This window comes from Dermacentor andersoni, chromosome 8, assembly GCF_023375885.2.
Source record: "Dermacentor andersoni chromosome 8, qqDerAnde1_hic_scaffold, whole genome shotgun sequence".
NCBI classification, from domain to species: Eukaryota; Metazoa; Arthropoda; class Arachnida; order Ixodida; family Ixodidae; genus Dermacentor; species Dermacentor andersoni.
In genome coordinates, this window is record NC_092821.1 from 119,352,180 (window position 1) to 119,377,979 (window position 25,800).

At 44.3% G+C, this 25,800-nt stretch overlaps 2 protein-coding genes across 6 annotated transcripts in view; both read right to left on the reverse strand.

The window, feature by feature from the left end:
- Window positions 1–384: 384 nt before the first annotated feature.
- LOC126529120 (uncharacterized) lies at window positions 385–17,575 on the reverse strand. The gene is made up of 3 exons (XM_050176726.3): window positions 17,140–17,575; window positions 10,920–11,289; window positions 385–2,847 (listed from the first exon to the last, which is right to left on the reverse strand). Exons 1-3 carry the CDS (start codon window positions 17,180–17,182, stop codon window positions 2,541–2,543), a joined length of 720 nt encoding a protein of 239 aa, XP_050032683.1. The 5' UTR covers window positions 17,183–17,575; the 3' UTR covers window positions 385–2,540.
- Window positions 17,576–19,357: 1,782 nt separating this feature from the next.
- LOC126529094 (uncharacterized) overlaps window positions 19,358–25,800 on the reverse strand; it is a 73,578-nt gene continuing 67,135 nt past the window's right edge. For all 5 annotated transcript variants that reach the window (XM_050176696.3, XM_050176695.3, XM_050176694.3 and 2 more), the window contains one exon: window positions 19,358–22,482. In XM_050176696.3, the coding sequence (XP_050032653.1) occupies window positions 22,459–22,482 (24 nt within the window). In that variant the 3' untranslated portion in view covers window positions 19,358–22,458. The remainder of the gene's footprint in view (window positions 22,483–25,800) is intronic.

Sequence of the window (25,800 nt, forward strand, 5' to 3'; positions counted from 1 at the left end):
CGAGAAACATACTTTTACTCCTGTGCATCAACGTGGATGCCGAAAGCAACCTGGTTAGAAGCTTTTCTTTTTGGAACCACTCAAGAGTGAAGCGTTATTGCCCGTTCAGTCGAGGGGTGTCGAGTGGACGAACATTCTAGAATGCAAGAGATTGCAAAGTAAAAACTGTGCTCACTTTCTGAAAGGCCGGCCTTCACTTGGCCGGCTCCATCATCTGGGTAGAAAACACAGAAGAGGGGAGACGGGAAAAAAGCCCGTAGCTCGCAAATGTCACAGCTGTATATTTGCCATATAGAAAAATAAGCTAAGCAGACACCGGGTCAACACGTTGCAGCCATGTCGTAGCTATGCTGTGGCCAGCTTTCTTCTTCCCAATCAAAACTATTAAAATAGCAAACATTTATTTAAACAAGTGAGAGGAAAATGAATCCATATAAAAACAACGCCAAACAAAACACACGAAGGAGCTTTGCAGCCTGTACAGATGCACATCCAGTAAAGAAACTGTGACCACTAACATGCTTCATATCGGAAGGTTTTGGTGCGTTTGTGCAACATACCAGGCACAAGAAGCCCCTTGTGCTGAATGAAATGATTTACTGCACTGTCAGGTGCATTTCTGTACAGTGATATGGAGTGACTCAAGCTCTCATAATGCCCCACTGAAGCATTCAGCAGCTACACTAGGAGAGTCACAGAGATGAATGCCTACTCTAGCAATGATTATGATGGTGATAGCAATAGTGGTGATGACAACAGGCAACACAATAGCCAAAAGGAAAAAAGATATACTGCAGAAAGAATTGACTACTGAACACGTACACCAACTGTGCATAATGCAGATCTTTTTTTTTTGTTCACAGGAAAACAAAGAACATGTTAAACCTGAAAAAAGGAAATGAGAAAAAACAACCACATTTGCAACGAAACAGTTGCTTTTCCAAAGACCAGATATGAACTGCAAAGCGAACATCTCTAGAAACACCAAACATTTCACACAAGAACCGGCAGAAGTGAGAGCATGCACAGCTTATGTCAGAACACATAATTGTGGCATAGTGTGAACATATTTCTTAATCTTGACCAATACTGTCGCATAAAAAAAACAGTAGGAAGGTTGCACAGAAACAATTAAAATGAAAAATACATCATATGCCACAACTTTCCCAAAGCTCTTTGCAGCCTCCTGCGACATCCAACTTGCCTGACCAAAACCAGAACACAATTACTCCAACGTCTAATGGCAACAAGATTGCTTGCGAACACTGCGAAAATAAGGTCTGCGTAATAAGTTGAATTGTGTTCAATGTGAAAAGTATTTAAAGCATAAGCACATTGCCAATGACACTTTGGGAGAAAGCTTACCCTATGACTTCCAAGTCATGCACAGTTTGTGTGCAGTTGGTTTTTAAGACAAAGGTAATCTAGGGCTTTATGAGCATGTGCATAGGGTGTTAGCCACCTTTCAACAGTGGCTAACAAATCTTTCCTTCCTCAAATGTGACAAGTGGACAGAACCCCAAGTTGAGATATGTTGAGCATGAGCATTTTTTATATGCCTGACTATGTGCAAGGTATGATGCAGTAGGAGGTTACAAACTGGAACCAAGTATCAGGAGAGTGAACGAATGAATTTTACGTTCAGACTTAAAAAAAGCCTCACATCATGAACGTAGATTTGAAGTCGAGGAAGGAGTGCACAAACGCTCCTTTATAAACATCTTTATATATAAATTATGTCATTTAGCCAGCCTTAAACAGAATGCGGCGTTGGCTCATTTTTCGTGACAATAGGCATTCATAGAAACAGGAATACTTCACAGATTCACCTCACAACAGCGCAAGCACACAGAGAACAATGAAGTGTGCATTACACTCAAGTCACTGGCCCTGCCTTGACATAGGCGCAAGATGTCCTGCTGTCTAATGACACCTGCACTAAGATAGCGCCGTCAGGTCCCCACGAACAACCTGGCGCAATGTTCAGGCAATGGAGCTTGAAATAATTGAGTTGATCAGAACAAAATGCAAATATTAACAATTCTGCAGCTAGCTTTAGATATGTTCTATTAGTTTTCTTTCCATTGTGTTACCCAGGAAAAAAAAAGAGAAAAGAAGAAGTTCCTTTCTTACCCTGCATTTCTCTCGTAATTTTGTTTGAATCACAGCCTTTTGGTCTTTCAGTTCGTTAAACGTAAGTGCAGTCCACGAATAGCCATATCAATCCCTTCCCAAGAAGAGGCTCTCCGGCGTTTGAGCCAGCAAGACAACCAAAGCAATGTACAGAGGTAAATGTTGCCGAGCCTATATACAAGTCACTTAATGTACATTGTTTGGTACATGCACCAAGACCTTTAGATTAGACAAATGATTTCTCTAATGAATTCGTAGTATGCACACTACCTGTTCAGAGAGATAAATCAGACACACCTCCCTGCTCAACTTTTTGTAGCAGTTAACAGACATTGCAGTTATTCTTACAGGCTACTCCTCGCTGTTCAATGAATTGCTTCTTCCCTTTAATTCCAGTGGCAGCCTGCTTAAGATGCTTCCTTCTTGACCTGCAATGTGTCATCGGGGAGCTCTTTCTTCAAGGGGATGGCATCCTCCCGGAGGCCGAGGAGTCGCTGCTGCCGTCGCACGAAGTCGGACTTGTCAAAATGGCGGAAGCAGACCCGTGGACTCAGCGGCCGGTTGCGCTCGTAGTTGATTGGTAACCGCTCAACCCACACCGACATAAGCTCCTGCTTTTCCGGCATGGCAAACAGCCAGAGGCCATCTTTATCACTTGTGTCACCAGAATCACAACCATGGACGCAGCAGTAGTATGTCTTGTCAGCCTTCTTCCTGCAGGAGATATGAAAACATCAGTATGCAATTAACACATTGACAAGGTACGCTTATTGTAATGGCACTTTCATGCATGCACTCTTTCTGCTTACAGTTCAAGAATGGAGCTGTCTTGACCCACTGATTACTAATTCTACGTCACTGGTGAATTCCACAGAATTGAGAGGGTGCAACTACAAGAGCATTAGGACAGACTGTTCTTCGTCAGAGAGTTGTAGCATGTATGGTATTTCAGTGTTCCCAGGTGGCTCAGGCAAAGTGCCGGGTAAATGCAGGCGTAAACATGAGCAGTCAGTGGCGGCATCACCACTCTGGCCGACCATGCTTGCACTTCTGCTCATCCGACAATCTGCACAAAATGCCTGCGTTTGCCAGAATACAGGATACGCTAAAACTGTGTTATCTCCTGACCAGCAGCAAGCAGCTTTCTTCCCTCACCCACCCCTCTAAAAAATTTAAATGTCAACTGCAACAAAATTTCGGACCAGGTAAGAAGGCTAGTTTCACATAGATTGGATATAGAGCTCCTTTCACAAAATGTTACCATTTGAAATATGAGTCATAAAAGGCTAAAAAAAAAAACGCTTTTTGATCATGGAACTGAGGGGAAAGAAAAATGACACCACTGCTCAATCGGAAACAATGCAAAGAATGTTGAGAACTAATCCGGCTCCTTGTTATGACCTCCGAGATTAGTCAGCGTGCACTGAAAACTTCAGAGGTGATGTGTTACGATTTGCATCATATCTACTCACCACTAGGTGTAGAAGCTATCCACTTAGGTGTCATTTAAAAGCTGCTAATAAGAAAATTGGGCAATTACATGCACTGAAACTTTGCCAAGGTAGTTTCAATAGTACATACTACTCATTTATAAACGATTTAGTCAAACTGAAATTTTGCTGCAGTTGGCATTTTATAAGCTTATGCTTGCATTATTCATACTCGTTACCTATGGTTGCATTAGCCGGCATTTGATTGTCACACTGTAGTAGCCAACTGGTATGCATGTTTCATTAAATTCGCTTGAATTTGTAATGTTTTCACAAACTACATGAGAACTAAATCTTTCTTTGTTGCATTTGATTCGCACTGACCATATTGCTTTATGCACATGACTGCCCATCTGCCAAGGCCTCGCATGATACTGGCAACACCACAAATAAACATAATAAATAAAATTTCTTAAACTCCAGAGATGGTGAATGTACCGTGAATATGTGCTGTTTTCATTCACATGAACTGTTACATTTATAACATATGGACACTTCAATAGCTATTCAACTAATGGCCTTCAAGGCCTTCGAATCTATAAAGCCTGAGTGAGTTGAGCCACTGCTGCAGCCAAAAGCCGACAGCTATTGAAATATTTCGATCACCTGATGCAAAGCACTTGTGGCATCATTACCTACCACATACACAGCAGCTGTGTGTCCTGCCGCTGACCTCCCTTCTACAGGTAATATGAATACATCTGTATGTAACCTGTTATCCTAATGCCATGAGAACCATGAACAAGTGCTGCATTTTCGTTAACATGAACTGTTATACAGGGTGTCCCATGCAACTGAGCCAAACATTGAAAATACGCAAACGCCATGTAGCCGAACAGAAACAAGGTAATGTTGTTTGCCATCGCTTGGAGATACTCAGGTTTTTTTAAATCCGCCTAATTATATACTTACCCTTAATTAATTAACTTCTCAAATATTAGAATTAGATGAAAAGTACCAATGAGAAAATTGTTGAGCAACAAGGAAGCTCTAGCTAGAGCTTTCTGTTGCTGGATACATGCTACATAAAAGTATTTTCAGAGCGTCAAAGAAGCCCGCAAATGCACGCAAAGTGCCTCGAGCGGCTAGTCGTGCGGCAATCTTGTGTGTATATTTTGCGGGCTTCTTTCGCGGTCGGAAAAATACTTTTATGTAGCATAAATTGATTGACAGAAAGCTGTATCGGGAGTTTTTCACATAGCTTTACAATTTTCGTACCGACACTTCACATCTAATTATATTAAATAAGTTGATTAAGTAATTAAGACTACTTATCCAATTAGGCAGAATGAAAAAGACAATCTAAGTATCTCCAAGCAACGATAAACAGCATTACCATGGTTCTGTCTAGCTACGTTGGACACCCTGTATACGTATGACTATGGTTCAGCAGCTTTGAGTTTAAAAGCGTGGCAGTTTGGGCGAGTTGGTATGTCATGACTGTTTTAAGCTTGTAGCGCAGCTCAGAGCAAATAAGGAAGGAGGTAGGGGTAATCAAAGGGAACGGAATAAAGAGTGAGCGCTAACTTCCAACTGATGGTTTATTTCGCGACATAAAGGGCTACTTATACACTCGGCAAACCATGTGACATCAAGAGATTAAAAAGAAACCAAGCAACAAAATTGATAGTAACCAAGTGACAACATATTCAGACAGCCTGTGGCTGCAGTCGGACATACGCCAATTCATTCATACGCCAATTCAGAAGCTTTGGCATTCTATTTTTGGCTAAAGGTGGTTGATCGCAGGGGAACACAAGGACAAGAGAACGCACATTGGACACACAAGCGCCTGTGCCTCCAATGTGCCTTCTTTTGTGCTTGTGTGCCCCTGCACTCAACTACCTTTAGTCAAGATGTACCAACACATCGCCATCCTTGTCACCTATTATTAGTTTTTATTGCCCTCTGTAATTAGTCTTCTTTTTTTCTTGCAAATATATTTTTCTCTATGACTGACCTTTTTCGATGGATAAGTTTTCGCACTGAGCTTAGCATTTTCTTGACATGTACACAATTTGCATTTTTTTTTTACATTTGATCATTCTGTACAACTGCAGATTCTGCTCTTCAACACTACTTGCATTTAATACACAGACTGTGAAAATTATTGAGAAGCAGGCTAGGAAGGACACACTGTCCCTACGGTGATGCAACCGTGGAGGAATTAAGAGTGAGTGCATGCAAGAACACAGACTTTAGTCGTAATATGCGGGTATACAGCTCCGACAACCAAGAGAGAGGAAACTGACTAGGTATGTACGATTAGGTCATACGAGCCATAGGAGAAGAACCAAGGTTTGAGTATTGAAGGGCATGAGAACCAAACCTTGACATTTGCTCAATGTTATACCACCTGTGCCCAACTATTTCTTGCAGTAAGCACACATGTACTTCCCAAGTTCTCTTCACTAATGCATCTTCTTTTTTTTACAACCCTAATTCCTGAGATTAAACGCTCACCATTGGCACTTGAGAAACTGGCAAGCTGGCGAGTTGCAGAAGCTAAAGTTGGTCAGTAGTTCAGTGGCATGTGCCAAAGACCAACTCTGTGTTAGAATCAGTGAACTCGCCCAGTTTATCCAACGCAACAGTCACAGCGCAGACTGCAGGGAATCAACCCAAGGATCCCTCTTCTCTTTTAATGCTGCTCTTCCTTGCTTCCCATTTTCATTGCACGGGCAGGTAGAATGGACACGAGTATGAAAAAGGAAAGTATGTTCGGGAGGCAGGTCAAGGCATAACGTTAAAGAGGAATTGACATAACATTTTCGACTTCTCAGTTTTCATGTTAAGGTCCTGGACCTTGAAACTCTAATAAATACTAGCAAGCCAGCCTCAGAGTGCCCTAACTAAATTACTATGACAAGATTTTCAGTGAAACAGTTTCAGTATCATCTTCCCATGACGTGTATGTGTCATGGCACCATGATGCAGAAGGTGGTCTCATGGGAGCAGAACACGGCTAGGTTTTGGCACTTGCTACCGCTTACTGAGTCCTCTGCTCTGATGCTACTGGTTGAGCAACTCTATTTAGCAACTTAATAGACAACCGAGTAAGCTGGAACGAGTACCAAAACATTGTGATGTTCTGCTACCATATGCCCACCTTCTGCATCATGATTCCATGGCACATACACCTCATGAAAAACGAAACTGAAACCGTTTCAAAGAAAAGATATTTATAGGAAACTATGAAACGCACTCCGAGGCTTGTTGGCATTTAATCGAGAGTTTAAATGTCCAAGACCATCATTTAACACAAAAAAGTATGTTAAAACTGTCGTGTCAGTAGTCCTTTAACCTTGCTGAGCTTCTTGCATCGAAGCAGAAGTGAGCTTTCAACTGCGAACCCTATCTTCACCTTAGTCCGCCAATAAACTGCTTTCATGAACTACTTTTTTGCAAGAACCGACATCCAGCAAGAAAGATGTGGCACACTTTCTTGGTCTAAACCGTAAACATTGAATGCTAAGTGTAACACAAACACTCTTAAAAGGCCCTTGAGTTGACGGCTTTAAAGGCCTTTGACTCTGAAAGCCCAAACAAGTTGTGCTATTGCTAGAACAGAAAGCTGAAAGGTGCTAAAATATTTCAGTCTAATGCAAAGTACTTCCAGCATCATCGCTGTGACAAGCTACCGCTTCACGGCTCTCAAATCTCGCCCCTGAATCTGCAGAAGAAAAATATGCCTTCTTGTTGCTGAAAAAATGTTCCCAGTGTTCAAGAAAATGTTGAATTTTTAAACACATCTTATGATTCCATTAAAATATTTTATAACATGCATTTCAGTTTCTGGAACCTCCTGGCAACACATCCTTACATGCACCTGGTGGGATGCTGTCTTTCCATTTCATTACAGTCACTGTCACTGGTGTACCAGATATGATCACACTTCAGTTGTCTCTCATTTACAAGCTGCTCAGTTGATGTCCACCAAATATTGCAAATACTTTTTTTTTATTTTACCAAATAAACTGCATGCAACTTTTCAATTTCTTGCTCTGCCACTGTTCAAAGACCTTTTGAATTTCTGCAAAATTTCACATCCCTCTTTTCACCTGACATACTTTTGATTTGTTTACCGAAGCTATGCTTGCAGCAGCACCCGATCGGCCACTTAAACGACAGCACACAACATGAAGGCCTTAAAAACGAACTCTGCGACATGGGCATTGTGTTTGAATATTAAGTTGGGCCGAATGGTACAAATCAACCTCAATAAACAGAAAATTCATCATAAGTAACACAGGTAACACTGCACACAAAACAGAGGAATGTGCAACAAGCACCTATCTGTGCTTGTACTTTTTTACATTTTAAATGCATTTAAATGCATTTTTAATTCTAAATGCAAGAGAGCAAGCATATATTACTCACCTGGGATGATTGCACCAAATACATTTCAATTCACAAAAGAAAACTGAGTCATCACGCGTGTCAACACTCTGACATGAAAACATGTCTTACTTTTGTTTTCTTCTGCCTTTTAAAGCAGGCGTCAACTCTCTAGTTATAGTATGAAGCCTCAACGTTTTCAAGAATGCAACGCTTGCATCACCTCTTCATGCAACCAGTTCGAAGCGAGCCAAGTGCAGTGCAGCTTCGAACGTAAAGCTGAAGACTATACACATCACTTAAAGTGGAGGTAATAGTCATGTGGTACCACAAACCACTCGTGCACACACCAGTCAGACCGGTGCAGAGACAAAAGGCCGCACAATGACCGTGCCACAGAACGCTGGCTCCATGCTGCCTAATTGGCCCTTCCATCCTTCACCCTGTCGTCCACTTTACTTTATGCAGAAACGTAAAGGATCCTGCCATGATGCTTACCCTTTCATCCCAGCAAGTGCTCAATGGGTTCAGCTTCCGGCAGCGCGTTATTGGTATATGAACAGCTCTTCCAAGTTTTTAACAACCTCACGGGAGTGTCAACCCAAAACAACAGCTAGCACCATGCCGTGGCAAAAGTAGTGATGACAACTGTGAAGATCATCCTCATTCAATCGTTGCCTGCTAGGCTATTCCATTCAGCTGGACAGCGCCTGCTGCTTTCCGCGTCCAAAGCATGTGGAAATGCACACACGTGCTTGAGAGCAAGCACAGCTTAGCTCCCAGCTGCTATAATTAAGCATCATCTCCGTTCGCTCTGGCGCGCACACAGTGATCGCAATGAGCAGTTGAAAGCAACAGGTTCGTAGCCTCTGCAGGTAAGCAGCAGAGGCTACGATAGACAATGGAATAACTTAGTAGATGATGTTTGGACAAGACAACGCTCCACATACCCATGCGCCTACCCTCTCAAATTTCGAAAGTGTACCCCGTGACACAGCACTAACTGTCATGCCAGTCGACACTCTCATGAAATTAAAAATTTGGAAAGCTGTACATGCACTGGCATGAGGTATCACTTGACTGCTACATCCAGTTTCAGTGATAAGTCAGGTTAAAAAGTAATGTAATTAATTATTTGTTACACTCATGAGGAATTGAGGTTTTGTACCACAATTACTGAGTAAGCAGCTATTCATTAAATAAAAAATTGGTGTGCCAGTACGTACCTCAAGGCCAACTGCAATAAAACTTCATTTTATAGTAGTAGTAGCTGATTCTTTGTTTATTTTATGGTGGAAAGAGAAAGGAAGGAGATCGCTGCTGACTTGCACTAAGTGTCTACACTCTTAAAAAGTTTGCACCCTTGGGGCTTATCTTGTCCCACAACAATAATCATCATCTGCATTGCTTGTGTTTCCTTTCTTGATAACTCGGCGCCTGCTACTTTTCTGCCGAGAATGCTGTTTCACAGTGATAATGTGCAAGCCATTCAAGACTAAGAAGTACAGGGCTCACAGCATTAAAAGAAAAAGTAAATGCAGGCAAGACAGATAACGATTATTGTTGTGGGACAAGATAAGCCCTAAAGGGTGTAAATGTTTATAAGAGTATAGCTTGGACTGCCAACAACTGAACAGCAGTTAGCATTAGAAAGCCAGGCTACAGGTGCAAAATACAAGGAGAAAGAATAGCGGATAGGATAGGATAGTAGGAGAAAAACTATATGCATTTATTTACAAATCGCGACTGTGCAAAAATTTTACCCATAGTCTGCGTGCAACTAAATTAGTTGCAAGAAGTATTAAGAATGAAGCAATCTTGGCAAAGTGCAAGTCTGGTAACTGTATTTTTTTACTCTCTTTTTGTATTAATATAAAGTCCAAGACCTCTATAAGCCCAGGAAAAAATGCCAGTAAACGTCACCAACTGCACCTATCTTTATCCACAGCCTGCCGACAAGTACGAAACGTTATTCAAATTAGGCTGCTTACATGCTTGGTGCGAGTCGCGTGGCGCCCCCACTCGCTCCTACGCCTCCCACAGCGACTGGACTGATATTGCAAAAATACAGGCCCAGCCAGCACAACATGGTGTCGTTGCGTGCGCGGAAAGCGGAGTGGTGAACTTAGGTGCATGAAAAGTTCCCCCGAGTGGTGACTGTCATGACGCAGAAAGTAACCATGTGGGAGCAGGACACCGCATTGTTTTGACACTCGCTCTGGCTCACTCGGTAGCCTCCTGTGCTGGTGCACCTGGCCTTGCAGCTAGTAGCAGCATAGGTGGTGGCCCAGCGAGCCAGAGTGAGTGCCAAAACATCGTAATGTCCTGCTCCCATGTGACCGTATTCTGTGTCATGATGTCACGACAGTCACCACTTGGTGAACGAAGCCCAAAGTGGCTATAGGAGAGCTACCATATTAAATTAATTACGGTAATCTGAGGCTTTACAGCATCCTTTTCTAGGATTTTGAGGTTCCTGACCTTGACATAACACAAAACATGAGAGAAGTCAGAAATGTTACATTAGTAGTACACCTTTAGCAGCTTTTTAATAGCATATCTACAAATGCATGAAAGATGCAAATAGCAAAACATAGCCTCCGAGATTTTCAGTACATTGTGGGTGCCACCTATCTCAGAGTTATGCTCACGCACTAAGCTGTGTCAGTGTTTCAGGTTCTGCATCATTTCCAGTAAGCAGTAATGGTAGACTTGTATATTTTCTGCCAGATTGTTGTGACCCATCCACTCACATTCCTAAGGAAATATTTTGCAGGGAGGCCAGCCACTCTATACCTACATTACCTGAAACTAGGCTTACTGCACGGTCCAAAATCTTGTTGCAGTTGGCCTTTAAGGCTTACAAAATGCTGCTAACTCTGTCATTGTCGCACATCACTGGCCACTCCTCAAATATTCGCTGAATCGCAATATGTATACAGAATAACACCAACTTACACAGGTTCGACAACCTTGGTTTCAGTATCCCACAGCGAGTATGCAGCTGGATTTTCTATTGGTGGTGGTACGTTATAGGCGGGTGCCCACGATGAAGAACGCTTGGGACCGTTCTTGCGCACTTCCTTTGTTGCAACCTTCTTCTTTACTGGCTCCGATTTGGCTTTGACAGCCTTCTTCCGTGGCGGACTCTTGTCAGGATTGTCGACATCCTCAGAGGATTGAGATGACTCTCGGGACCTCCTCTGGCGGCGATGGGAACGTTGGCTTTTAGGGCTGGGATCTCGGCTGAAAAAATCTGGGTCATCATCCGAACAGTCTGTATCACTGTTCAGCATCTCCTGTAGCTGCTCCTCCGTTAGCCTCCTCGCTGAATGAAGGAGAAACAGGATAGAAAAAAATCTGTCATGCCTGTAGCCAGAAACAGCACAGGTCAATGAAGTCGGCAATCTCAGCCAAGTAACCTTAGCGATGTCAGGCTTGTTGGAGGTTGTCATTAAGTTTATAAAAAGAAAGGATGGAGAGCCTGATGTCTCAACTAATGCACTTCTGTGTTAAAAGATGCACAGCTTTTACGCACTGAAAAAAAATCTAGGATAACTTCCCATGTCATCGCATGGTCTGTGCAGGAAGTTGGATCGCATTCTTCAGATCATGATTCTGATTGGTAAAAATATTTTACACAAAAGATTGCTTGCCAAGGAAGTGAAATGCCTGAATATCATGCATAAGTTCAGTAACGAGCAAAAGTATTGTCTTGGCCTTGAGCTCAAAGGTGCATTTGATTTGCCCGTACCACCTGAACTAGTTTATGAGGTTCTGCACCCTGCTAGTTGTTTCAACAGTGCAGTACTAGTGCCCTCTAAGCCATACCACAAAAATATGCAAGGCTGGTTCCCGATTTTGCTGCACCCTCTCTACTGTTGGTGCCAATGTACAGGTGTGAAGCAGCAACACAGCAGACAAAACAGCACATGGACACAAGCACCACTGAAAGCTCGCTTACGTGCATATTTACACCTCAGAAGCTGTTATACCAGCAGTTCAGCACGACTCAAACTTGAGCCCTCCGTGCACATTAGTCGGTCAAAACATAACTCCTGTATCGCATCTGAACCCCAGCATTTGTTACGAGTGTTGCGCTGTGCCTGCATCACAGAAATCGAGCTGCACAATTTCTTGTGAACCAGGTCACAGTTGTGCAGGCAAACCGAGTAGACCTTGGGTTATCAACATCGTCAGCCATAGGCGCTGTTTTAACAGCTGATCTCAAAATTTCGCCCCTCTTTCCATGTAGGCAACGTTTATGGTGTTTCTGGCTTCACTACAAGTGAGCTTGCTCTATGTATGTATTCCAAGGCTTTCCAAAAGCTGTGAACTTTACAAAAGTGGTGCAGAAGCCCCACTAAACAGTAAGCTAGATTTTGATCACACGAACGGTGTTTCGTGTTCAAATCAGTTGGGCAGCTAACGTTGGCATTTCTGGTTATTGTGAGCAATTTGCTATTTTTTTAAGGCAATCCATGTAACCTAATCTACTCAAGGTTTGGAGCATGATTTACATTTGCCGTTAAAAGTTGATCTACAACTTCTGGGGGAGACATTTTAAGATTATTTTGTGCGTCATTAAAAAAACTATTTGGTACACTAAAGACAAGACAGGGAAGGGAAAAAAACACAACTGTGACCTCAAAACGATTAAAAAGAAAGATTAAAATCCTGGAGTTGTCCTTTAAAGAAAGTAATACTCTTAGGACTAATGTCACAAAATTATCATGCAGCGTCATGATCACTGCACCAAGATAAATGCAGAAGCTCTCTAGCCACATGTAACAAGACAGGAAGAGAGGCTGATTTGCAATGAAGTGACTCGGCACACTGTAAAACTGCTCTGCAGGAGGTAACGATACTGTGTGTCATGACCAAGAAATTAACAAGAAAACTGAAAAGTGACTACAGTAAGTGTGATCCCACTTCTGCCAGACACACACACACACACACACACACACACACTCACAGCTACAAGATACAGCAGTGCCAGGTCATGAGGATGTGGAAAATGCTCTGGCTGTTATATAGTGCTCGCACACATACCTGTCTGGCTGTGCTCTGCTGCTGAGTGAGAGTGCGACCATATGCGAACTAAATGTTAAGCTATCTGCAGGCCAGAAGATCATGGAAGGATGGCTGCTACCATTTTTCCAGCTTTATTTACAGGCTGGAACATTGGCATCCTGAACTGCGCACTTTACTCTAGATTTCTTGTGCACAAGGCTGCAGAGCAAAGAGTAATAGGTTCAAGGCACCACACTGAATACTGTGTTGCCCGGGCGTCCTTGCGACTTCAACTGGTGACGATATCACAAACCAAGCACCAACACATATAGATCAATTTCACTGGATTGTGGGGCTCTGGTGCAGCACCGTAGACAGAAGTGTAGACGCTGTGACAGTTCCTGTACTGAACTTCTCATGGCAGGCACCTTATTGTCCCTTGGCCACCTAAAATGCCATCAGTAACTGCCTACCCAATAATTTTTTTTCCACTCTCACGGCAGTTGGCGATGGTCTCGAATGCCATGCAATTTTGATCGCGATACCGCAGCTTGCACAAATAAGTGCAAATCGTTACAGGCATATTTATTGCTGAGCCTAGGATAAAAAATGCCCCCGTGTGATGCCAATATTATATTCTGCTGAACTTCTCATGTTTGTTAATGTGGATAACTGCTGCCGCCAGCTGCTGGTAGTCAGCTACGTATGTATCAATCCTCTTGTTCGCCTTGAAAATTTTTCTGATGAATTTATCACTACAGCCACTAATGTAGCTAACCACTCTCACCGACTGCTGGTACCAAGCGCCGCATTGGAGTGCGATTGGGATCAAATTACTCGATCGCCATACTGCACCTTGCACAAAGAAGCACCAATTGTGAACAAAAAGTTCAATGGTGAGCGCGCAATCACGAATGCTTCGTATGACACCAGCATTATTCTGTTGAACTTCTTACGACTGTTGCTAATGCGGCTAACTGCCGTGACAAACTGCTGATAGCCAGCTACGTTACTCTCCTGGTTACTGTTAGAATTAGTTTGTTTCTGGTAACACACTGTGACTTGCTGGGTCCAACAAGGCACTGTCGATGAAGCCCGACCCGTAAGTGCGGCGCACCATCGTTTCGTGTTTCTTATGCCAGTGTGATAAACGAAAAGAAAGGGGGTTAACCGAGGGGCCCGATTTTTATTAATCATATCATAAGAAAGCCAACAAACACTGACACCAAGGACAACATAGGGGAAGTTACTTGTGCCTAATAAACGAAATAAAGAAATGATAAATTAATGGAAATGAAAGTGGATGAAAAAACAACTTGCCGCAGGTGGGGAACGATCCCACGTCTTCGCATTACGCGAGTGATGCTCTACCAATTGAGCTACTGCGGCACCGTTTCCCCATCCAGTTTATTGGGTATTTATGTTTCCTAGTAGGACCTTGGGAGTGTTAGCCAGCGCCACCACTCACAAACCTTGGCGGCGGATGTGGAACATCCTTTCTGCCACAGGCGTCACAAGAACGTGATTTTTTTGGGTGAAGGCAACTGCTCAATAAACCCACACATGCTACCTGACGGCATCAATGTTTTTATTTTATTTTCATTTATTTATTTTCAAATACTGTTAGCCGTCTTGGCCGTAAGAGGGTGGGTACAGCAGGTTTGCACAAAGCGTAAAAAATGTAAACACCTTACAAATGTATATAGGACATGAAGCAATGAATGTTGGAAATACAATGCAAAACAAATAACGAAATACAAATACAATAGTTTGGCTAAGAAATACATGTTTCTAACATTGAGACAGTGATATTGGAAGCAGCATAAAAGAAAGACTATTGTATATATTTCTAGAATAGTGTGACAATGTTTGCACGGCACCACTAAGATTCAATTTCATAAAATGTTTTTAACGCGTTCCTCAAAGATTTTAATGCTACTCGACTGCAAAACAGATGCCGGCAAACTGTTCCATTCCTTAATCGTTCGTGGAAAAAATGAATAAGCGTACATGTCAATGTACAAGCATACATTGGCGGATTCAAGACCCTCGTTATGTAATAAACGAGGGTCTCACCAGTGTGGTGAGACAAGCTGGGTTTAACTTAGTGTGGCTGGCGCAGTTCGGTAATACAACTACCTAAGTTCATGAATTTTTCGGCATCTTTGGCAGAGAGCCTGCAGAAATAATGTGGCTCCCATGTCACAACAGAACACCTGTTATATCGGTGTGGTGTCACATGTACACTTCTGAACACAACTGGTGCCGATCTGGATTGGATTTCTTGATTGCGATCAACAATGGTTGCTGCTACACAGTTCAATGATCCAAATAAAGTTATAATCTGCTGATCATCTGCAACTCTCATAACGCCCTAATGCTACAAATGAAAATTTGCAGAATATGGTTAAATCTGGACAATATTTCAATTTTATAGCTTACTTTGCCGATAAAAAATTCAACGATTATGGTACTCCCTAATGCAAAATTTGAGCGCAACTCTACACGTGTCTCATTTCACGATATAATGGCTAATGTGGACAATCTGTCTCGTGTGGCATGTTGCATAGTGAAGTATGGCGTGACTGCCTCACTTATAGGGAGATCATGAGGAGCAGCACACAGGTGACGCATGGGCGCGATTCACAGCAGCTGCCGAAGGCAGACCTCCCAGGCAATGCGCCATGGAGGAAGGAAAAACACAGGTAGGGACATTATGTCACGCAGTCAGCCTTGGTAAGCAAATGCTCCGTGAAGCCACAGTGGTGGCCCAACACATGACCTCTTGAGTCAAGATCACGAAGATAGGATTGAGATTTGTTGAGACGTTTGGTTCCCAGTAGCTATGCCAATCGTTTTATTTCAGTGCGCATTTGTTCGGGTGCCCTGCTGTTGCTCTGCCTGCAGAGCGGGAACACTAAAATCAACCGCGCACTTTGACGTGAAATCACGTTGGGCTACCAGGTTGGCTTCGGTCGCATTGCGGTATGCTATCTTTTTTTCTTCCTCCATGTCATGCGCGCTACTTTGGCGCCAGCCATCTTGCAGCCGTCGTCGCCGCACTGCACGCCTTGCACTACACTACGCTTTTCTTCTCACGCTTCCGCTGCACCCTCCTTCGCTTTCCTCCTCGCGCTCGCCGCTTTTTTCATCTCCCGCTGCTGCGCGTTCGCTCTTTCATCCGCTGCGCTCGTTGGCTCGGTTATGCTGACGTTCACCGTACATGAAGATTTTAGAGCTTTTACAGCTGCGCTCTAAAATATTTTCAAACATTTTTCATGGAGCTGCCTTCTGCTGTTGTTTTAGCGTTTTCAGAATAGTGTGCTCGAGGGTGACCATGACGTAGCACACGGATCCGGATCGGCCCCGATCGCGATCAGAACTGTACGTGTGACACTGGTACTAAGGAATTGTCCTCTGCCATGCCGCACAGGCGCAACTGGGAGGCGACTGTCCTGAGAATAGACACTGCCCAATAGGCAAGTCTGGATAAAAAAGAATGACGTTCCACAAGGTTGACTGCTAAAAGTGAAACTGACCCGATGGATAATTTTGTCAAATTCAAATGCGCGCAGCGGATGAAATGTTCGGTCAATATATCCCATGTTCTTTTGCTTACTGCGCAGCAGGCTAAACACCCAGAGAGCGATTTTGTGCGCGTCAGCGACGAGCGACGGATCGGGCCGTCGCTTGAACAGATAGCTCTGTCTTGTCGCTCGTCGTCCGGAAGTGCTATGCGCGACTAGCGCGACTGAATTGAATTTTTATACGTGCGAGGATACCTGTTGCAAGTCCCTCAGAAATATTTTATGTTGTTTTTTACAGTAAAATACATCCAGTTAAATTAATAAAGCACGCGTCAGGCTAGTTTCGGCACCTATACCACTGTCCTCATACCGGCAACACCGGGGAGACGTCGCTCGAAGTCATCGCGCGCATGGGGTACGACTTGTAGGCGACGGGCAAACGCGCGCAAGATCGCTTGCATGGGGTTTATACTGAAGCCTTGCGGTGACGCTTTGTAACAATTCCACAAACTCAGGCTTTCTATGTCACGTTCTTGCTTGACACATTACAGTGCAATTTGGCAGGGATGACGTTTTATAAACAAGGGGGTTATTTAAAGGCCTGCGAGGTTCACATTTTGCCGCCATGATAGCCATACCTCTCTGCCTCGTAGGCCTTGACTCCGTTGCCGGTGATTCCATCGCGCACGAGACGTTGTCTGCAGGACGAGTAGGCTTTCGTCCGCGCGGCCGCGGTAATCCTTGGAGGCCTTCTTGGACAACAAACAGTCCACCACAGACAATTCCGTACCAGCACGGCTAGCACTTCGTTGCTTCGACAACGCTACGGAACGCCGCGCAACTACACAGAACTGCACAGAACACACACTTAATTGACTTAATCCAATCCGCTCAACTTCATCTGATTCTCATGGCATCTTGTGATTTGACCACGCAGGTGATACTAAATGTAAAATAGATCACACACATAGAAAAAAAGACTATGTGACACTAAGTTTCAGTGACGAGGAAAAATAAAAAGTTTAAATGGACGCAGGAGGTACGAAACTGATCTTGCTATTTTCCAGCCCACCATGCCCCAGAAGAAAAAGTTCCTGCATGGGGGAAAAAAAAAAACATGGGAAGGAAGTTTTTTTCTTTTTTTTCCTTCTTCCATGACTTCGTCTTTTGTGCACTTTTGTGCCTGTATGGTGCATTTACAGTACCTGCAGCGCTTGTCTACAGTGAGTCTTGTAGTTCACGACCAACGTTTCCCTGTAAAAACTAAGGTTTCAAGATAAAGCAAGCCTTTTCTTCTTTTATCTGGCGACCTTAACTTCACCAACTGCACTTATCTTTATCCACAGCATGCCGACAAGTACGAAACATCATCCAAATTAGGCTGCTTACACATGCTTACACGCTTGGTGCAAGTCGCGTGGCGCCACCGTTCGCTCCTATGGACTGATTGGACTGATAATGCAAAAATACAGGCCCAGCCGGCACGACATGGCGTCGTTGCGTTCGCGTAAAGCGGAGTGGTGAACGTGGGTGCACGAAAGCGTTCTTGTTTTTGCGCATGCTGTACGTTTGCTTGTGCGTGCTCGCGCAATACTCCAAGCTTGGTACCCGTCCGGCTTCTGCGGCCCTCTATCGCGCGTTCGCCACTGGATGCGACATGTATCGTCGGCAGCCGACACGCATCGAGGTGAAACTCGATGACTTGCAGGAGTACGAGGCGCTGAAGAAGGAGTGGGATGACAAAGGATCGTCGGCGGCGTGCGAGTCGAGTGGCGCTAGCGGCAAGGCCACCGCGTCGAACGCAGACGCCGCCGGCTTGAGCCCGGCGAAGCCAACTGTCCACGAACGCATCGGGTACAAGCCGGAACCGCGCGTTACGAACTAGTGTCGTGCTCTGCGTAGCGATAGTGCAACTGCAGTGTTGGCGACGCGACGCAGCTGTGTCGTTATTTTCGGCCGTGCTCTTCTGTTGACGGTGCGCGAATTGTTGCCCGGGACGCACGCTTAATAAATGCGGACGTGGCGTTACATCGTTTTGGCCTGCTTTGTTCCGTTCTTGCTGCACCCAAGTAAATACGTGCAGCCGTAGAAACGATTTCGAAGTGCAGCAGTGCAGAAAACGTGCGCGCGATCGTGGCGGTTGCTTCACAGCCTCCCCTCCAAGCCGCCTTCCCCGCGCTGCAGGGAAACTGCCATGATTAGTACCAGTACCAGCATGTTTTAAGAGAGAATAAAAGGTAGATTGGATGGTCCCCAGTCCAGCGGCTGTCCCTCTCGCTCGGTTGACCAGGTTGAGCTGGTCCGTCGAGGCGGAGCTGGTCAGCGCTGCCTCCCATTGCCGCGGTGCGGGTGCGAGGGCTGGTGTGCTTGCGTAAGCCCATACTGTGCTAGGCGATGTGTATTGATCGCAGCATGGGTATGTATAGGAATACAGCACACGGTGCATGGCGTGGTAGACTCGAGTGGGGATACGAGTTGTTTGGAGTTGCCCCGAATCCGTTCTATTCGGTACTAACCGGGCTACCCGAAACTGTGTTTCGCAACATATAAATAATTAAACTGTTTATTGAACGTTGGGTAGAAGGTTTATGTGGATTAGAAAGTGGCCTAATCTGTTCTTGCATTTGCGATACCCCATTCCAGGTATTTGTTCTTCACAGTAGACAGGTACCAACGTGACCTTAAGTGACTCGGGAGTGTTGTCATAACAATGTTGTAGCCAGCACCCATGCCTTCCTTATGCCCAGTATTCGCTATAAGCATATATTTGTAACATGCTGGTAATGGCTAGAAACATTTTGGATGTACTTTTGTCGTATGAAGGCTTGGCTGCAGAAGGGCGATAAAGAAAACGCATTTTGGACAAGCTTCATCTCTGTTTATTACATCACAGCCTGCCACCACATTTGTATTTTTTCACGCTTTGTTCTCAGAGCAAGCAAACTATGTACACCGAGTTGCACACAAAACGACATGTTGAATGGCAGCTGCAAATATCGATTCCCACTTCGTGATAAACTAATGCATCAAAGGGGGTCGTCGAGAAGAGGGGAAGGGAGTTTTGCAGAAGAGGACCAATACAGCACACACACACACATGCACACAAAGGTCACTATCATTAGTGGCATAGTCTCTCTCTCGAAACAAACACTCGGCTCAAGTCGTACTGATGCCATCATTGAGGAAATGTTTTCGCAGCTTGGGAAACAATCCAAAAACAAACGTAAGAAGCTATGAAGATACCACAACATAGAGGGAATGATCTTTTGTCTTGTCAAAAAAAAAAAAAAATAAAAAATAACCGGAAGCCCGGACGGTCCATTTCAGCACACAGGGGTTGTTTGCCGGCTTTCAGATCTAGAAAGTCTCAACAGCACGACCCCACACAGCCACGACGAAAAACTCGACTGTCCCAACACTTGTTGCGACCTTCAAAGATGCACTTTTCCCTTTTCTGAAACAAGTTGGCTCCCACCGGCCTAAACTGTTGTGTGTGGGGGGAGGGGGGCAGGCAGAAGTTAAGACTGAGCTGAAAACTTCCTGAAGCAGCAGCAGCACAGGCTGCTACAAAAAAAATAACTTAGAAACCGGATATGGGTTTGTAGACAAGCAAGTACCATCAACTACATCACAATGTGAACAAATTTTAGCCATTTATACTAGTCTTACTTTGTAGCTAGATCAAAGGGCCCTTTCCAAAAGTATGCAGGCCACTGGAGCTTCACCGTGCTTCGAACAGTTCAGAATCTTCCCAAGTTATCTTGAACATTTCAATGCCATGCAACGCATGCTTGTATGGCCTGCATACTTTTGACAGAAGCTGCGCATTGTGGTTCGGGCAGAAGGGTGGGCAGGGAACAGATGGTACCGCACGTCGGGTTATATACACGGCTAGATGCATACGCATTGGTGGTGTGTCACTAGACTACAGCAAACCCCTAAGCTGACAATGACCCTCCCTGTCCCATTGCAAGATATCAAAGCTCCAGAAGTGCTTCAACATTCGTCTAAACGAAAAAATAAAATAAAGATTTTGGCACCACTCCACTCTTGCAACATTTTTCTTCTACAGGCCCAATCTTGGTAGCATTTCCATAGACAAAATTGCCTATACTGTAAAGGTGCGACAAAATCCACAAGAGGTGCCCCACGTGAACTTTGCAGTGTTACTTTGAAAAGACATGGCTTTCAATCTACATGCACACACTTGCAGTAGTCCCTTCCAAGATACAATATGACAGCAAACACAGCATAGGCAAAGAAAAGAAGAACAGGAAAGTAAGCACAATTCGGCACAAGGATAAGCTGTAATGACTTTGCCGGAAAAAAAATATATGCTAACGGCAGTGCAACTGTACACTTTGTCAAAAATATGCACAAACAGCATGGATAGACACTAGTTACAAGCAACTGCAAGAAATAAAACAAAAGGCTGTGTACTTACATTTTACACACTGTCATTGCTACGTTTCCTCTGCTGGAAATGCATTTTATGTCGTGAGGCACCTGCTTCACAGATCACCCAAATGGTAGACAGAAGTCACAAAAAACTTAGGTAGTCACGGACTATTCCTCAACATTCATTAATGTGTCAACACAGCTCCAACCACTATTTTGCCAGCAACTTGCGAACTTGTGCGAAAAAGAAAAAAGAAGAAACACATTCTCACAGGACATGAAAATTCAAGTTCCATGTTTAAATGATCTGTACTCGCAAATCATCTTGCAGGACCGCCGTCTGCTGCTTGCCACATTCGACCATCACAGAACTTATCTAGGAAAAAAAAAAAACAACTTGCACAGTAATATTTACAGCGTTTACAAGAAAAAGATCCAAGGGGACACAAGGAGTATTCCACCCACCCGCACCATGAAGAATGGATAAGAACGGTCCCCGGAAACGAAATTTTACCTGTCGGGCCTGGACTGGCCGTGATAGTTTTTTTTTATTGACGGAAGCACTCCACAAACTTGCACACACACAAATGCAGCATCTGTTACCTACAGGACACGGCGGCAAATGCCACCATGGAGAGGCATGTCGACCAGTGCACAACTTTTGACGGTCTTCTACATGGAAACACTCACGCGGGTCACGCCAGACACTGTCTCACGCATCAACACAATAGAGCAGGCTGTGTGTATTTAGTCGGCCACAGAAATCTACAGGACACGGCTTTTGAACAAAAGCCAATTCCTCATAAGATTGGACATACAGTCTCCAGTTAAAAATTTCAGTCTGCACTAGTTCTTGCAGCCTATGCGGCGATTCCTTATATTAGAAGCGCCATGCCTTAATGGAGCAGAAATTCACGTCTCGTGTAGCTAGTGTCCCACAAACGTCTGTGGCCAACTGTACAGTATAGATCACTTTAAAGGAAAACACCTATGCATTCCGTGCTTAATTAAATCCGTAGTATGCGCCGAAGGGGTGCGGATTATTCTTCACACATGGAAGTCTTGCCTAATGCATTATGTCGATCGCTTCGTTGAGACATGGCTTGAAATATTGCAGAACGTTAGGTGTTCCCTTTACGAGTGTACCATACTGTACTTTCGCTGACAACGGTAACCATGAGGACAGACTATTCCTGCAGCACCACCAATCGAGAGGCAAAGAAGAAGAAAGAAGAAAAAGAATGGGAAAAGTTTGAGCAGATTACGAACGATGGCCTTGTTGGGGACAACCACGCAGTACCCTCTGGAGACATTCAGTGAAAACCAAGCTCAGCCGCTTTCTCCACACCGCCTATCTCTTTTTTTTACTTCTGTCTACACCGAACGCAGGGAGTAGTGGGAAGGTATCTGATGAGGTTCCTTCCAAGCCTCCCACAGCTTGGAAAGGGTAGCAGCGCATGCCTCTGCAACAAGGCTTGGCAACTTGCTCAAAGCAACGACACGGAGGTCTTGCTATAGAGGTCGGAAATCATTCGTGTTTTCCTTCCATCGGCGACTGCTTAGGAGGGGTGTGCACTTGGTTTCTGAAAAAGAGGGGGGGGGGGGGGGGGAGAGAGGTAAGTTTGCAACAGGTGCAATTGCTGTTAAGCAGTTGCCAACAGGGAAAATGAAAGCAAAAATTCTCATCCACCTAACTGTAGCATGAAGCTACAAAGAAAACAGCAAGAGTTTCTCAGAAAGCAAAGCTTTGCAGTTTAACTCTTTCCTTACCGCGCCATAGAGCATCGATCACTATGGATCGATGGTTTTCATTGCCCCGCCAAAAATAAAACTCCCTGTTCGCGGACACCTGGCGCCATCTGGCCAGTAATAGGAGAACTACTGCGCATTTTCTTTTTCTTTTTCTTTTTTTTTTTGAGTTCCGGCACATGCCGTCGAAAACGCATCGCGTGCTGCTGAAGAAGTTTTCTCAAAGTGATTCCGCTGCTTCTGATACCGATATTCTCTATATGAGCATTAGTGAGGAATGGACAAACTTTAATAAAGGTCCAGCAGGACGCACATCAGCCCGCAGTGGGCGTCTCCCACGCAGGTACCAACAGGGAGTGAGAAGGCTGTAGAGGACATTGGATCTTACGATTTTGACTCCAACAGTGATGATTTGTCTACGCAGCCCAGACCTTCAACTAGTGTGGCAAGGCAAGCATAGTTTCGGATGTCAATGTTATTGTTATACGGTACGCATGCTTTGTAAGTAACCACACCTTTTACATCTTTTTTAGGGTGTCAACTACACATGGAGGTGATATTTGGCCAAACACACCGTGCCAAGTCAAGTTCTCGCTGAAACGAGCACCTGGTGTGCAGCTGGACGTGACGCACCGGAGCGAGGCGCGGAGGTTTCTCAGTGCACTGGACAGGTTCATGATGTTTTTTACTGCTGACACGATTGCCACTTTCTGTGCACACACCAACAAGTATGCGAGGGTGAAGATTTTTGAGAAGCCCAGCTATGCTCAGCTAGATGTCTTTTTGGCTAGAGGTCACGCACCCTGAGAGGTTGCGTTTCATTGCACGGTTGATTTACATGGGCATTGTGCAACTACCTCGGCTCCATTTGTATTGGAACACCAGCACAACCTACAGCGGTCTACTCCCAGGGAAGATCATGAGCAGGAAGCGTTTCTTGTCCCTGCATGCTTTCTTGCATGTCTCGGGCCCTGAGGATGATAGTGCTTCTTCAGCTGACAAACTGCGGAAGGTATTTGTGCTACTTCGACAGATCAACGAGGCGTCTGCACAATTTTTTCAGCCACGGGAAGCCATTTCAGTCGATGAAAGGATGGTGAAATCTAAAGCATGCTCGGGAATCGGGCAATATATTTGTGACAATGTGACGAAGTGGGGTTACAAATTTTGAGTTTTAGCCGAGTCTGAAACTGGATACACATTGCAGTTCTTCGTTTACACGGGCAAGCGGGAGACAGCGGGACCGCATTGATTGGCTTTTGATGTAGTCGGTAAACTTTGTGATAAATATTTAGAACAGGGATACAAAATTTCTATGGACAATTTTTATATTTCTAAGCACCTTTTCGAACACTCCCTTCAGTGCAAAACACTGGCATGTGGAACAACAAGAAAAGATTGTCGAGGCTACCCTGGCGATCTTAAATATTCAGAATGGGAAAAGAAAGCTCAACGTGGAAACATTCGTTGGGACAGGGAAGGAAACGTCTTGTTTCTTCAGTGGAAGGACCGTCAGGCTGCAAGTCTAGTGAGCACCATTCATACAGCCAATGAACATGTCCCTGCAAAAAGACTTGCAAAAGTGGTCAACAAACGGAGCGAGAGGACCATAAGAAAGCCCTTGTTGGGGCACGAGTACAATGCAGGTACGCTGGGCATTGACAAATCTGACCAGATCATTGGCACACACAATGTCCTTCGTAAATGTGTATGCTGGAGGAAAACACATTTTCCAGTGCATAGATATTGCTTGTGTAAATAGTTTTATTCTATTTCAAGAGCACCGGAAAGGGCACCCCGATATTCCTGAGCTACGTCTGAATGCCCACTTTGACCAGCTTTCTTTCCGAGAGATGCTCATCAAGCAAATTTTGAATCTTGATGATCAACCAGCCAGCATATCTTATCTGCCACCCGACTGGGTTCGCCACAAGCCTCAGAAGGTTGACAACCGAAGGAACTGCAAGCAGCGCTATGAGAACACCAAGTCAAGACAAATGTTTTTTTGCAGCACCTGTGAAGTGCACCTTTGTTCTACCTTTATGCGTAACTGTTTTGCCAATTGGCACATATGTCATGGGTCAAAGGTAGCTTGAAAATGTACTTTTTTTTACCTAGAGTGCTCAAATTTTCAGGAAGTGTACCTGAGGACACGGACAATCATTTGTATTTTCCAGTTCTTTTTTATTCTATGTGTGGTGAAGTATAGCAGCAATTTTGTGTTTTTGCATATATGCTTTCCTTCCTTTTCTTCAACTTTTTGAAATAAAATATAAAAAATGTGGCAGTGTTTACTTTGTATTTTATTACATTGAAAAGGCAAAACAGTCAGCTACATCTTCATATACAACATGTCCATTTTCATGTAGTACAACATGTTCCCAAGAAAAAATATATTATGTAGACACAGCAAAAACGGCCGTTTCCTGCGGTAAGGAAAGAGTTAAGAAAATATATGGATGGTCCAGGTTTTAGGGCACGGGACAGACACCTTTCCTAGACATTAGTTTCAGAAAGGTGCAATTGATTTGCCATATTCAGTGTCCCTCTGCTTCTATCTGTCGGTACATTGGGCCTCGCTTTGCGATCTTCTGGCCTCCTAGTTAGCTCAGATGGTAGAGACTTTCGGTTTTACCTTGTGCTGTCGCTGTCACACAAGCAACGTTTCCCTCTCACATAGTTGATAGCGCTAACAAGATCAACGAAAAAAGTAAAGGTGGGACAGGACAGCACTAGTGCAGACAGAGCTTATCAACACCAACTAGCCCCTCTCTCAGATGGTAGAGCGATCGACACGGAAAGAGGTTGGTGGTGTCCCAGGTTCAATCCTCCGGCTAAATTTTTCTTCAACTGCGAAGCTTGTCTTTCTGAAAAACCCATATTGGGGTTCTCCTTTGTAGCTTCACACTACAGACGCCAGGATATCAATTTCTCCCTTTTACGAACCTTCCTCCACCTCACGGGCTTCTGCAGAGCCGATCTGGCAGTTATCAACAGTGGTTGAACAAGGGATACCCAGACTGATGGTTGTGGTTGTGGTTGTGTGGTGTTTTATGGCACATAGGCAACTAAGGCCATTATGCGCCAAGCTCGAGGTATAGGAAAATTTTCTGTGTAGTTTTATAAAAATGTAAATAGTCGTCGGTGGTGTT